Genomic DNA, 14,801 nt, shown 5'->3' on the forward strand with positions numbered 1-14,801 from the left:
CAAACATGAACTAATACATAACCATTTATCGTGTATAATCTTTAACAGAACTGTCCTTTTTATTTCCCTAGTTCCTCCTGACCGTGCCTTTAAATGCAACTACCATGTGAGCTGCAGCCCAAACACACCTTTTTGCATGGTAGCCATCTGTGAAAAGTTGTTTGGATGAGAAAGCAACTTTAATCAAATGGAGGGGTGGGTGAGTAGGAAGGGAAACAAATCTATACAGCCCCTCACAAAAAAAAGCCCAATACGTATTTTCACTTTGCCCTAAGAGAAATGAGTGGTAAGGTCAATGTTGTTATTTGAACCCCCTTTCTTTTGTTGTCTTCATTTATGCCCCCAGTAATTAAAATTCACAAGTGGTGGTGGTGGTAGAGAAACAGTCTATTACCAGCCAGAAAACTGTTCCCTGATTTTAACCACAGGCAGACATTAAAAGCACTAGCGGTGCAGCAGGACTCTTAAATTATATACCTAAACACCCACACATTATTGGACCCAGAAGCTCAACTATAACCCGACCTTGTTTTGAAATATGACCTGCTCACCGATATTTGGCTGTGAATTATACTGCTGTCAACTATGCCTTAAAAACAAATGGCTGACCTTTTGCAAAGTTACTTGGCATGTAACTCTACACAGAAAGAGGGCCAAGAGGAAAATAATTCAGTACCATTCAATGGTTCTTAAGCTGTGTGGTTAGACCTTTAAGAGTTCTTGGTGAAGTTAAAAGATGCAAGAGTACGAGCTGCTCTTGCAGAAGGGTGGTTAGCACAAACTGCATGCTCAAAGGACATGCACACACTCTCTCTATATATTTGTAAAATAATAAACTTTTGTAGGAGTTCATTAACAGTATCCATGAAGGGGGCACAGGGCCATGTGCCTCTCCAACCTTCCTATCCTGAGCATCAAGATCTGATGAGGGAGATTGAAAGCAGATTCAGCTGAGTAGTCTTACGGTCCTCCACACGACTGGGAACCCTGATCACACAGGGCTCCTGTTTTTAAGGATTGTAGCATAACACAGCACACATGGAAACAGTCACTCTGGAAAGGTAGAAAAAAGTTCTAACAGACACAAGGAAGGAAGGAAACCCACTTCTTGAAGAAACCAAAACTGGTGATCTCCTGTGTTTATCGTCTGCGCAACACTGTTGGTGTATAAATAGCACAAACATGTTTCTGCATATTCTTAATTTTCCAAGGCAAGGTGATGCAACAGGTCAAATGGGAATAACCTTCAGCCACAAAGAGGATCAGCTGATTTTTTTTCAAAAAGTCCAGCCCTCTGGGTGTCATGTCTTCCTCAGCCATCCTTTTGACATTTTGTACATCTTCTTCATGCTGTAAGTCACAGATTTTTTTATTCCTTTAAAAGAAAGAAAAGAATGAATGAATTGCAGTGGGCTCCTTACATGGGGAGACATTGCTTCTCCCTGGCTATGACAGAGTGCAAGAGTTCTCAAGGGCCGAGGAGATATGCTAACATGGCTCAAGTTATCGGAGGGCTCATCTGCTCTTAAATTTTGGCTGCTGTTTTAAATCACAGTTTATTGGCTTTATCATTTTCTTGCATTAGTTATGTTAGTAAATATGTCAGTGTATTTTTAATTTGTCAGCCCCCTTAAACAGAAAGGCGCAGCAGAATAACTTCACAATGCTTATCCCCCCCCTTAAATACTGTTCATGATTGCTCCCCATTAACCGTTTTAAGAATGTGTTGACTGTTTTATAATACTTTACTTCGTTTGTAAATTTTGGGCTTGTTTCCTGCCCTGGCCTCCTTCAGGAAGAAGGTCAGGATATAGATTAAATAAATAAATAAATAGCAATAACTACCGGTAATAGACTGTTGAACAACAAATAAAACACTAACTAACTAACTAACTAACTAACTAACTAACTAACTAACTAACTAACAAATTAACTAATTTTAAAAGTAGGAAAAGGAAGCCAGACATTTAGAACAGCTTCAGTAACTAGTGTTTTATACTTTGTTACCTGGTGAAGCATCCCACAACTTTATGGCCAGTTCTTAAATCAAGAGAATTTGACAATACAGTATACACCACCTAATTAATCTATTTTAACTAGTCCCCAATGCGTTTTTGAAGACTCTCATTACTAAATCCTACTCTTTAAATGTCTCAAGACTTGAGACTCCACAGAAGTAGGTGTGTTTGTTGTAATCTTTCTGCAAAGATGACCATCTTCAAGATTTCAGTCAGCAGCCTGCTGGTGCTGTGTAACTAAATACCACACATGCAAGTGCTTCCTTCAAGCTCTGCCATTTGTCACTTTGAAAACTTCCTGGTATTTTCACTCAGAGAAAAATGGAACCACCCCCAGGCTTTTTCAGGCTAGATCTGTTGCCTGATATAGCACCCTTTGCTTTCTATTTCTCACTCCCATATAGCTTGGAAAAACAGCTGCCACGTCTCAGGGTTGACACCTGCACCTTACAATATATGCTACATGCAAAGCACTGCAGGATGTTCCGTTCACTCAGAATGAAGCAGACCAATATCTATCAAAAATCTGTCACTCAGACAAGAAACAGCCATAAGCAATCAACATGGCAGGCAAACCCGATTGCCTACATGGAAACATCTCTATGTAACTATGAGAATACAACCACAGGTTATTTGCACTTAGCACTGCTCATGCTTCCTTTGAAAAATCTGAGCTCAGAACTTGACCATCCCACTCATTTTAGATTTGCATGCCCCAGATGGCCACAACACTTAATGTGCTTCACCCTCAAGGAGATACACAATGATATGCTTCAAGATTTGTCACCAGAAGCAGAAAGGGAGGAAGTCAACTCTGAATTTCTTAACTTTAGTAAGACATTGTGTTCCTGAGAATTCATGAGCAATTTGTCATTAATAAGGATGGATCAAGACAGGCAGCTGAATCTGTCCCCAGCTAGGCTACTATTTTTACAATATGTTTTAAGAACCTTAAGACCAAATTCTTGTGAGTTTTTCTTCTACTTAGCCAATAGTATTTTCTGATTGCACCTTTGAAAAAGGGTATAATGAAAAAGGCTAGGAAGTCGTATTCCTGTTGTTGTATAACACAACAGTCATTAGAGTTCACGTTAACAGATAATGGGGTAGTATCTAATGAGCGTCACCCCACCTATTGGAGGGATCCAGCAGCAGAATGGGGAGGGAGACCATTTTTGTCTACCCCTCCTACTTGCACCTGCTCCCATGTGCTCTGGAGAAGTAAAGGGACACACATTGGTTAACACCCAATATGACAGGTAGGTAGCCATGTTGGTCTGACGTAGTCAAAACAAAATTAAAAAAATCCTCCCAGTAGCACCTTAGAGACCAACTAAGTTTGTCATAGGTATGAGCTTTCGTGTGCATGGTATCTGAAGCAGTGTGCATGCACATGAAAGCTCATACCTATGACAAACTTAGTTGGTCTCTAAGGTGCTACTGGAAGGATTTTTTTTATTTTTTTGACCCAATATGACAAGCTTTGTAGAATAAATATTTGGCTATATTGTTAGTAACAATACTGCACTGTTGTTCTGCTGTAATTGAAGAGGTGGTGCTGTTGGAGACCATGCTTAAATCCTACTGTTCTAATAGCGAATTCATTCTCTGTGGATCTTTATGGAAACAAGATGCTAACACCCACCAATAAGAAGCAAGCTTAGGAGAACCAGAATGTTTGCAAAAGTACCGAAAATATTTAAGGCAAAAAACCTCAGAGGAACCCCAAAACTACCCAATGAGGACTTGAACATACTGAGTGGGTATGGGAGACTGATAGAAAAGGAGGGGGAAGTGAAGGCATGTCCTAGAAGAGGGCAGGTGCCACTTAAGCCAGCTGGTAGTCTTAGACTCAGCAGTGGAGCATGCCAATTGGGTGCCTGGGGTGGCACCCAGGGGTGGGGCCAGTCACCTGCAGGGGTGGGGCGAGTCGGGACAGGGCCTCCAGAGCCTGCCTGCCTCCTCCCACCCAGCCGCTCTACAGCTGGGGGGGGGAGGCAGCGGGCGAACCATTTGGGCAGTGCAGAGCCTGTGTGCGCCAAAGCCACCGCATCTCTCCCAGGAGAGACGCATGGCTCGGGCATGCTGTAAGCCCCGCGGTGAGTGCCGCCCGGCATTTTGACACTCCCCTCAGTGGTGACACCCTGGGTGGCCCACCTCCACCCCACCCCCCTTGCTCCGTCGCTGCTTAGACTGCCAGCATCTACCCCAAGCTACTGGAATTTTCTGGTCTTTAACTATCAGTCTACATGGGGAGGGTGTTTTTCCTATGCAGCAGTCTGAATGTAGCCTAGCATTGTTCAAAGCTTCAAAATCTGAATACTCAGGAATACCTAGAAGAGATATCAGTTGGAATTAAATAGCAACGCATGCCTTGGCAGAAAACTAAGCACCGCTAGATCATTACTGCAAATATAACAAAACATGGCTTTATTTTATACAAGGTTGCCAAATGCAATAACTGTGTGTAACACCCACACACGTAAGAAGCAACTACCGTGTTTCCCCCTTTTTAAGACACCGTCTTATAAATTTTCCCCCCCTCAAAAAACACAGGGTGGCTTACTTTCGGTGGGATGTCTTATTTTTTTATTACCGGTACGGGTTTTACGGTTCAGGGCGCTGGCTCAGGGCGCTGCTGGGCTGTCTTGAGTGCTCGGCGCTGCAGCAGCCCCCAGTTCCGGGTGGCGGGGTGGCAGGCGTCTTTGGCCGGGCCAGGCAGAGGCCGCTGGCTCATGCGCTCCGCCCGCCGCTGCAGGGCGCTCCAAGCTCCTTGGCCGGGCCAGGCAAGGAAGAAGCAGTGAGCCCAGTGGTGGCGGCAAGCACGGAAGTGGCAGGGATGGCGGTGGACGAGAAGGCAGAGCGCGGGGATGCAGCCAGCAAGGCGGGAGCGCGATCAGCTGTTAAGCGGAGCTCTTGGAGCGCCTCTTCATAGCTGATCGCGCTCCTGCAGTGCTGGCTGCATGGAGTGACACTGTGAGTGAAGGTGCCTGTGGAGGTTGGTTTCCGCGGCGCGGAAGTATGGCTTATTTTCGGGGTATGTCTTATATTTCTCAAATACTTAAAAACCCTGCCATGGCTTACTTTATGACTACGTATTAAAAAAGGGGAAACAGGGTAAATATAAAACCTTTTCAAAGCTTCTAAAAGTTCTAAAAGATCATAAGGCCAAGAGGAAAAATAAATCAATGGATGGTGCCACTTCTAATAGAAACCAGACCAGAAGTCTTGCCACAGATTTTAGAAAACACACAGGCCCCTTTTCTTGAAAAGCTAAATAGGGCATCTGACAATAAACAAAAATATAGGGCTCAAACTAGTTTAAAACCACGCTGGCAGAAAAAGATGAAGGGAAATATTACAGTTGTTTAAAAAGTCCTTGTTTTGCTCCCTGCCAAATAATGTTTGCAAGCAGAGCACGGCAGCTACATAATGAGTGCCATCGAGGATCCAACTGCCTACCATATGGCCTGTAGATATTTCAGGGCTTAACAAGGGCTATTTTACCTGTGTTTCAGCATGTGATAAACTGTTTATAAAAATGCAGGCATCATATTGAAACAAGTAACTGTTGAGATTGCTGAATGTGAGTTGAGCAACAGCAAATGTTGACAACATATAGCAAGTCCTCCCTAGATAACAACCCTATGACTGCCAGGGAAGCAGAGAGAAGGAAAAGGGGGACATAAAAGGAAAATGCAAGTTGCTAATGCAACAACGTCTGGCTTTTGAATTCTGCCTCAAGCCTGCCATTAAAATTTGAATAAAATCTGCGTGGGAAAGAGGAAAAAGGGCGTAGGAGATGGGTGGATAATACACCAATGATAAATAATACTCATACAAGTCTGTGCTAGTTCAAAGATTCATTAGGAGAATTACAGTTGTAACAGGAGAAGGATGGTTAAGTGGTTAAACCGGTATCTTTGTATACAGCTGAATATATGAAAAACACCCACACACAGCAACCCAACTTAATTGTGTTTATGTTCTTAAGACATCTGCTGCACTGCGATCATCCATGCATTTCTGTGGGGAAGCCACAAACTTATCTATTAGTAAATTAGTATGTGTTAAGAGCTGAAAGTCAAGGCATGCTGGAATTCCCACCAATTAAACAGTTCTAAAACAGATGGTCAATGTGCCAGGATGCAGGTGTTAGCAACTGGCCTCTAGTGGCAAACATCTCAAGTATTTATGAACCCTCAACTCTGCTGGCGTGAGGCCCTCACATAGCACACTTTAACTCTCCAGAAGCCTGAAACAAAAGTTTCATGATCTGCAGATTATGCAAAGGAGAAGAGAAGGAAGCCCAGTAGCTCCTTTGTTGCTTCACAGCTAAGTCAACAGGAGTAACAAAGTTAACTTCCCTGGGTGAGCATCCTACACAATTCATGAACAGCACTAGCATGTGGGATAACTGGATGGGGTGTGGGTGGGCAGGCAAGAGTCTTGTACAGAGATAAAAATCCAGAACTGAACATACTGCAAGCCCATGACAAGGAGCCCATCATTGCAGGTATAATGTGTAATTCGGCCTTGAGATTTCTTTTCTTTTCTTTTTCTTTTTGTAATATCTCAGATGATAGGGTAGAATTTATTTATTTTATTAGATTTATATAGCACTCTTCATCAAAAGATCTCAGGGTACGAGAATAGAGGCTTCCGGTTCAGCGCCAGCGCCGATCGGCGGGGTCTCGTCTCGTCTCCGAGACGGCCCGTCCCTGCTAGGAGTGGGGAGGGCAGCGAGAGCGACGCTGCGCCCCTTAGAACCCCAGGAAGGGCGTCCCGGGGGCAAATTTTGCTCGGCAGAGCCCCAATCCGGACTCCCCAACTCTCCGGCTAGCTCTAATAAGAGCTCCGGAGCGAGGAGGGTAGAAGTCGCGGGGGCCATTTTGAGCGGCAACGTTATCCTGGCGGGGAGAAGCTTCAAGCCGAAGGCGGAGAGCGCTGGATTCTTCTGAAAATAAAACGATTGGAAATAAGACTGTAAGTAACCTCACGATTTGGATTATAAAACAATTTGGATCTGGGAAAGAGGGGAGAAAAGAGGAAGCCACCCCCCCCCCACGGCAACAAAAGAGACAGTAAATAGAAACCCGAAGCCGTAAATAGAAGATTTCAATTTAAAAGGATCCCTCAAAGGCATCAAAGAGAATCTCCCCTAAATGCAGGGTAAAAGGGGAGAGAGACTGTGGTCGTGAGTGCCCTGCAGTAAGAGGTAAAGACTAAGAAAAACCTTTCTTTTCCTCGGGAGCCGGCAGCCCAGACAACCCAGTGAGTTGATCAGGATTTATAAGTCAAACTTTATTTCAATTTTTACTTCTGGACTTTGTGGAAATTTTTTTGGTTTAAATGCTTGTGAAATGTGAGTTCGAACTTTATTTTTAATAAGACTTGAAGAATGCAGCCAGCTTGTTAAAATGGAGTCGAGAAAATAAACTGTGATCATATTCCACCCCATGTGACAAGTTTTGACCTTGGCAGGATTGAACTATGTCAACAAAAAGGTATTCGCCTGAGTTCCAGCGGACTGTTTTGACCTTAATGTGGGAAGCAAGAATAGAACTATGTCAAGAGGAGACACAACGGCAAGAGTTACAGCAACAATTTCAGATGGTGATGGCAGAATATGATTTCTTAGAAGATGAAGCTTGTGAAACTGAAGAAGACGAATGTGAGAATGACAATGATGGTGACTGCGATTTGGAAGGAAAAGATGAAGATGAGGACTGTGATAATTTAACACAAAATGAAGCCCACCACGAAAAAAATGATGACTTTACTCTACAAAAAGTTGGATGGAGTGCCTTTCCTTCGAGGGGGGCACGATTGGTATTACTGGAATTTCAGAATGCCCACAGGGAAGAAGGGAAAAATATGCAGAGAAGAGAAGAAACTCAGGGGTCTTGTATGGAGGCCTGGATGGCAAAAGGTTGTAAACAGGGGGTGGGGTGAAGGGAAAGTGAAGTTGTGATTATAAGGATGGATTAACAGGATTATAATTGGTCTGCTGACTATGGAATTTGCTGGATTGGGGGGGTGGAACCGGTAATCGGGGATGTAAGGTTAAATTGGGAATAGTTATAGTTTTAAAAGTGAATTGATTTTGGAAAAATGTGAAAATATGGAGGCTTATAGAGGGGGTAAAAATTAGGCACGGGAAGAAAAAATGGGAGTTTGATTTTTTCAGTGATTTGGACATTAGGTGAAAATGATAATAATCAATTTATAAGTAATATAAGGTATAAAGGTGTATTTTTATAAAATAAGAAACTGTTGAAGATGATAAAAAAGGGATGAAAACCGGGGGAGGGGGGAGGGTGGGGAAGCCCACAAAATATGGTTTAATAATTATGAATGAAAGAAAGATTTCTTCTGTTTTGTATTGTCTTTTTCTCTTTTTTGTTATTTTTTTCTTCTCTTTTTTCTCTTTTTTCTATTTTTACTCTTTTTTTTTGGTATGATAATAGATGGTTGGATGGATGACCTCCTGCGTACTGCCCTGGTTTACTGGAGCTCCCTGGTGGCAGGGGGGGGCTTTGGGGACAGGGGAGGGGGAGGAGGACAGAAATCCAAGCATAAAATGGACCATCTCTGACTGTTCACTTACATGGGATACTTCTGTGGCAGGGGAGGACCCATGGAGGGGGGTGGGAAGGAGGTGGAAAAGGTGTCTATGTATGTACCGTTTTTTGTAATTTGTAAAATTAATAAAAATTATGTTTTAAAGACAAAGCAGAATAGAAACACACAGTAACCACATTTCATAACCTTATATTAGGTTTTGTGTACAGGTTATATTAGGACAAGTGGTATTTATCAATAATGTACTTTGAAATGCAGCAGTGCAAGCCATTATTTAATGAAACGTTTGTTGTTGTTGTTTAGTCGTTTAGTCGTGTCCGACTCTTTGTGACCCCATGGACCATAGCACGCCAGGCACTCCTGTCTTGCACTGCCTCCCGCAGTTTGGTCAAACTCATGTTTTGAAATGTTTAATACTGTACAACACAATTCATGTGCTATTGTACTTCTGTCATTTTTAACAGAAAAATGTTGTCATTTAAAATGTCTCCTGAAACAGGAAAAAAAAAAGATCTCAGGGTACTTCACAGGATAAAAGATTATAGAATGTGTGAGAAAAGAATTAGTATCAACTGGACTTTCTAGTTGAGGAAGTGATCCTGTTGGGGATCGCTTCTCTATAGAACAGCAAGATGCATAGAGCCATCGACATAATCACTTCAAAGGGTCTTGTCCAACATTTTGGAGGTTGCACTGCTTCCTGCTATTCCAAAGAGTTATGACTGATGTAGTGGACTGGACAAAATCTGGAGTGTAAGTATTCTTCTTTGGCGATCACTGGTAGCTGAGTAAGATTGTCTTCCATGAACATGGTCTTAACACTGAGTCTGTAAGTGACTGTGGAGGCAAATTCTAGATCCACACGTCCTTCCACAGTGAGGTCATAGGTTTCTGGGAGGGAGTTGATCATGGTGAGGGTTTGCCAAATGTGTCTTCCTCTTAGCTTGTTTCTCCCTTTCGTCCTCAGTTTGAGCGTCTTCAAAGTCCATGACACCTTTGGTAAAGGCTGTACTCCAATTGGAGCGCTCGCAGGCCAGTGTTTCCCAGTTGTTGGTGTTTATACTACATTTTTTTAGATTTGTCTTGAGGGAGCATTTAAACCTCTTTTGTTGACCACCAGCATTACGCTTTCCACTTTAAAGTTCGGAATAGAGTAGTTGCTTTGGAAGATGATAATCAGGCATCTGAGCAGCATGACCAGTCCAACGAAGTTAAGGTTGAAAAATCATTGCTTTAACACTGGTGATCTTTGCTTCTTCCAGTACACTGGCATTAGTTCGGCTGTCTTCCCAGGTGATGTGTACAATTTTTTAGAGACACTGTTAGTGGAATCTTTAGAGGAGTTGGAGATGGCGTTTATAAGTGGTTCATGTTTCACAAGCATACATTAAGTTTGGTAGTACAATAAGCTTTGTAAACAAGCATTTTTGTTTCCCTGTGAATGTCCTATTCCTCAAACACACTATACTTCAATCAAGAGAAAGTTGCACTTGCAGAGCTCAGGCGATGCTGGATTTCAGCATCAATGTCAGCCCTTGTGGAAAGATAACTGCCCAGGTAGGAGATGAGATCAACACCTTCCAACATTACACCATTGCGTTGGATTTGTGGCGCTGCAAAGGGGTTGTTTTGTGCTTGTTGGTGCAGCACTTTGGTTTTTTGGGATGTTGAGTGATAGGCCAAGCTTTTTGTAAGCTTCTGTGAAGATATTTAGGATGGTTTGGAGGATTTACAGTGTTGAAGGCCTTAGTCAGGTCAATAAACTCAATAAATACAGGGGTTGGTTTTGCTTTCTACATTTCAATTGAAGCTGTCAAGCAGTGAAAATCATGTCCACTGTCCCCCTAGAAGGTCAAAAACCATTTTAGGATTCAGGAAGGGTATAGTTAGGAGATTGTTTGCTAAGAACCTTGCAATAATTTTGCCGGCTGCAGCTAATAAAGAGATGCCTGAATAGTTTCCACAATCCGTACTATCACCATTTTTAAAAAGGTTGATAATTTTGGCATCCCTAAAGTCTGCTGGGATCTTCTCTCGCTCCCAGATTTTTTGGGCTGTTTTTACTTACACTCCAGACAAAAACTGGAATGTAAGTAGTAGAAATCTCGCTGTCAAGTCAACTGAACATTGTGTTCTGGATGATGGGGAACAGGGGCTTTTCTCTGTGTGTAGGCTATGTTCAACACCCAATGCATGTGAATAACACATGAAGAAGGGTGAATATCATTGGAAGCAACTACTTAAGCAAGGCCCAGGTCACTTTTTACATTAGGAGGAATGTTTGTCATGTTGACACCAGTGTGCCCATTCACCATCTGCCCACAACTGTTTGGAGACATAAATCGCTTGGGTGTCAATGCAGCCAAGACACCTGCCATTATATTGCGTAAATTGGCTCTATTTTGCACTTGATAGGAGGTCTGGAAAAGTGGCTTTTTAAAGTGAAACAATACAGCACAAAAACAGATCAAAACAGGCTTCCAAACCAATCAAAAATCAGGTCTGTGAATTTTAATATTGTCATAATACTGTCAGCTCATTTAGATAGTTTGTTTTAACTATGCAATGCCGAGTTTAGTGAGTCAGTAACTCAAGACAGCCAACATTTCAACAAGTAACTGCAGAAATATTTCTCAGAAGCCCAAGAGCACATAGCACAGATCTGTTAGCAGAGACAGCAATAGGATGGTCACCAAAGTGATTAGAATGGCTGCTCTCAATAGCAGACAAGAACTTCCCATGCGGAGTGCTCTGTACACAGCAGATGCTGAGCATCTCCTGAACCCAACTGAAGTGCTGGTTCTTAAGGCACTTGAACCAACAAGCTCTCTCATTTCCAACCCTTAGATATGCAAGATCATTTTTATTAATTTCTGGAATAGAATTAGCCTTGCATATATATCTTCCTCAAGGATATGGTCCATCAGGAAAACCCAGCACCACATGCTCTTACCAGCTGTTAGGGTGGTTTTAGCACTCTGAATTAGGCTGGACGATCTCACAATTCCTGAAATGCCTGGAGAGAGAGGGAGCGAAAGAAAGAAAGAAAGAAAGGATAAACAAAAACAGATGTTATCCACGATACTCTTTTTTTTTAAGGTGGTGGTGGGGTTACAAGTCAAATATTTTTCTAGTAACACAGTAAACCCAGCATGACAGTATTACTTGCCAATTACCCCAACAAAAGCTGTTTATTTTGCTTTTATCAAGTAGATTCAAAAGCTCATTGAAATTATTTCATGCTATTTAACACATACATTTACATTTAAAAAAACTTTTGAAGGCCATTTCACTACAGAGAGAAAAACTTGGATTTTTCAATCAAATATATATCCAATAATAAGTTGCAGCCAATCACAGTTCTTTGATTATTCTCATGCAGCTACTAGGTAATTGTTATCAATGAGTATTGCTGGTATGAGGCACATCTTCACAAACACACATTTGTTGGATTCACCATAAAGTATGAAGAGGCCCCAAGTGCTGTTCATTAGCATCAAAATATTTTCCAGAAAACTGGATGCCACACCTTTGGGAATGAGCTATTTTCTACAAATAGAGAACAATATAGTGCCCAAGACATGCATGGAAGTACTTTTGCAAGCAGCAACACATAATTTCCCCCATTATGAATATTTATGCATGCTACTGAGACCTGTGGGTATAGGGCAGTATATAAATTCTAATTAATAATAATTATTTATACCCCGCCACTCTAGGCGGCACCCAACCGAATATTAAAAACATGATACAGCATTAAACATTAAAAACTTCCCTAAACAGGGCTGCCTTCAGATGTATTTTAAAAGTAAGATAGTTGCTTATTTCCTTGATTTCTGATGGGAGGGCGTTCCACAGGGCGGGTGCCACTACCGAGAAGGCCCTCTGCCTGGTTCCCTGTAACCTCACTTCTCGCAGCGAGGGAACCGCCAGAAGGCCCTCAGCGCTGGACCTCAGTGTGCAGGTAGAACGATGGAGGTAGAGACACTCCTTCAGGTATACTGGGCCGAGGCCATTTAGGGCTTTAAAGGTATACTGGGCCGAGGCCATTTAGGGCTTTAAAGGTCAGCACCAACACTTTGAATTGTGCTCGGAAACGTACTGGGAGCCAATGTAGATCTTTCAAGACCGGTGTTATATGGTCTCAGCGGCCACTCCCAGTCACCAGTCTAGCTGCCACATTCCGGATTAATTGCAGTTTCCGAGTCACCTTCAAAGTAGCCCCATGTAGAGCACATTGCAGTAGTCCAAGCGGGAGATAACTAGAGCATGCTCACTCCGGCAAGACAGTCTGTGGGCAGGTAGGGTCTCAGCCTGTGTACCAGACGGAGCTGGTAGACAGCTGCCCTGGTCACAGAATTGACCTGCTGTGAGTCCAATGGACAGCTGTGAGTCAAAAATGACTCCCAGGCTGTGCACCTGGTTCTTCAAGGGCACAGTTACCCCATTCAGGACCAGGAAGTCCTCCACACCAGCCCGCACCCTGTTCCCCAAGAACAGTACTTCTGTCTTGTCAGGATTCAACCTCAATCTGTTAGCCGCCATCCATCCTCCAACTGCCTCACATAGGACCTTCACTGCCTTCACTGGTTCTGATTTAAAAGAGAAGTAGAGCTGGGTATCATCTGCATATTGATGAACACACAACCCAAACCCCCTGATGATCTCTCCCAGCAGCTTCATGTAGATGTTAAAAAGCATGGGGGAGAGGATGGAACTATTGAGGCCCCCCACGAGAACTTAGGGGTCTGAACACACATCCCCCAACACCACTTTCTGGACATGGCCCAGGAGGAAGGAACAGAACCACTGTATAACAGTGCCCCCAGCTCCCAGTCCCCCCTATGGTCCAGAAGGATGCCATGATTGATGGTGTCAAAGGCCGCTGAGAGATCCAGCAGAACTGAATTAATAAATAACAACAACAACAACAATAATACTTTGCCATATTTCAGAATGGATCTCTTTAAAAGATCCAAGACACAAAGGACAGTGGGTGTACTCTAGCCAAGGTTTATGCCCTTTTACCTTAGTTTCATTGCCTCCAAACTGGAGGTTCATATGCTTGAATTTTAATTGGATTGTGCCCATTATTTTAAGTAAATGCACCTTATACAACACTGTTATGAAGCACTTGACATTTTTTTAACCTTATGCATATAGTCTCAATAATTATCAAGGTAGTGAGTGACTTTTTGGGACATTTTATAGATGAGGAAAACTGGGGTTTTTTTTTACTCCGTCAACCTCAAAGTCATTTAGGATGTCTATGATTCATAAGGTACTCAAGGACAGATCCTGGGACAACCCATCGTCTATTGGGCATAACTAATTCTTTGGCTCAGCTCTCAGGAACTGCAGTTTGCTCAGAAGGCCACCAATTATTGGTAAGACTCTAGGGGAACTGTGAAACTTAACACTGCACCCCCAAAGGAGTTTGGGGCTGGTTTTCCCCGAGTAGTATCACATGACAAGCTGTTCTTAAAACCAAGGAGTTTGATTTTAAGCAGAATGGGGAGTGAAAAATCTCACCAGGAATGCCCAAGCATTAGATCTCAAGCAGTAATTAGAATTTGTTCTACCTACCTACCTACCTACCTACCTACCTACCTACCTACCTACCTAAAAGAGTGATTGTTAAGCACTGACTCCTATAAAAAGCTACTATTATTATTCATCAGTAAGCTTACCCTGGTGTACCACTAATCCACAGTCAGGGTCATGGGCAACTTGCAATAAAATTTCTTCCACATCTCTGTTCTTTCCCGGAGGATCCATGAGAAAAGTTATTTGCTGCTGTAGGGTCCTTGGCAGAGCCATTAGCTGTGCAAATTGACCTTCTGGACTCTTATCTATCTAAAGAGAGAGAGAGAAATGAATGGACATGGGTTGTTGTTTTGAGCAACACTGCAAAAGATTTTAATACCATGCTCTGTAGGCACATCCATCAATTGCAACACATACTGCCATTGTAAGAGTGCAACCCTCCACACAATATGAACGAGAGGAACCCTGCTAGATCAGCCCAATGATCCAGCATCCTGTTCTCACAGGGGCCAACCAGATGTCTGTGGGAAACCCACAAGCAAAGTTAAAGCACAAGAGGAGGTTTCCAGCTACTGGTATTCAAAAACCGTGGAGGCAGAGCAGAGCCATCATGGCAAGTAGCCATTTTGTGTTTGGTTTTTGGTTGCAAAA

The 14,801-nt window shown here is 42.8% G+C and overlaps 1 protein-coding gene across 1 annotated transcript in view; it reads right to left on the bottom strand.

The window, feature by feature from the left end:
- Positions 1-1,105: 1,105 nt before the first annotated feature.
- Positions 1,106-14,801, bottom strand: part of TAMM41 (TAM41 mitochondrial translocator assembly and maintenance homolog) — a 33,827-nt gene continuing 20,131 nt past the window's right edge. Inside the window, exons 6-8 of the mRNA XM_035106222.3 lie at positions 14,294-14,459; positions 11,557-11,619; positions 1,106-1,375 (exon numbers count right to left, since the gene is read on the bottom strand). Of these exons, the coding sequence (XP_034962113.1) occupies positions 1,302-1,375; positions 11,557-11,619; positions 14,294-14,459 (303 nt within the window). The 3' untranslated portion in view covers positions 1,106-1,301. The remainder of the gene's footprint in view (positions 1,376-11,556; positions 11,620-14,293; positions 14,460-14,801) is intronic.

The sequence above is a fragment of the Zootoca vivipara genome, chromosome 2 (genome assembly GCF_965207765.1).
Source record: "Zootoca vivipara chromosome 2, rZooViv2.hap1.1, whole genome shotgun sequence".
Taxonomy (NCBI): Eukaryota; Metazoa; Chordata; class Lepidosauria; order Squamata; family Lacertidae; genus Zootoca; species Zootoca vivipara.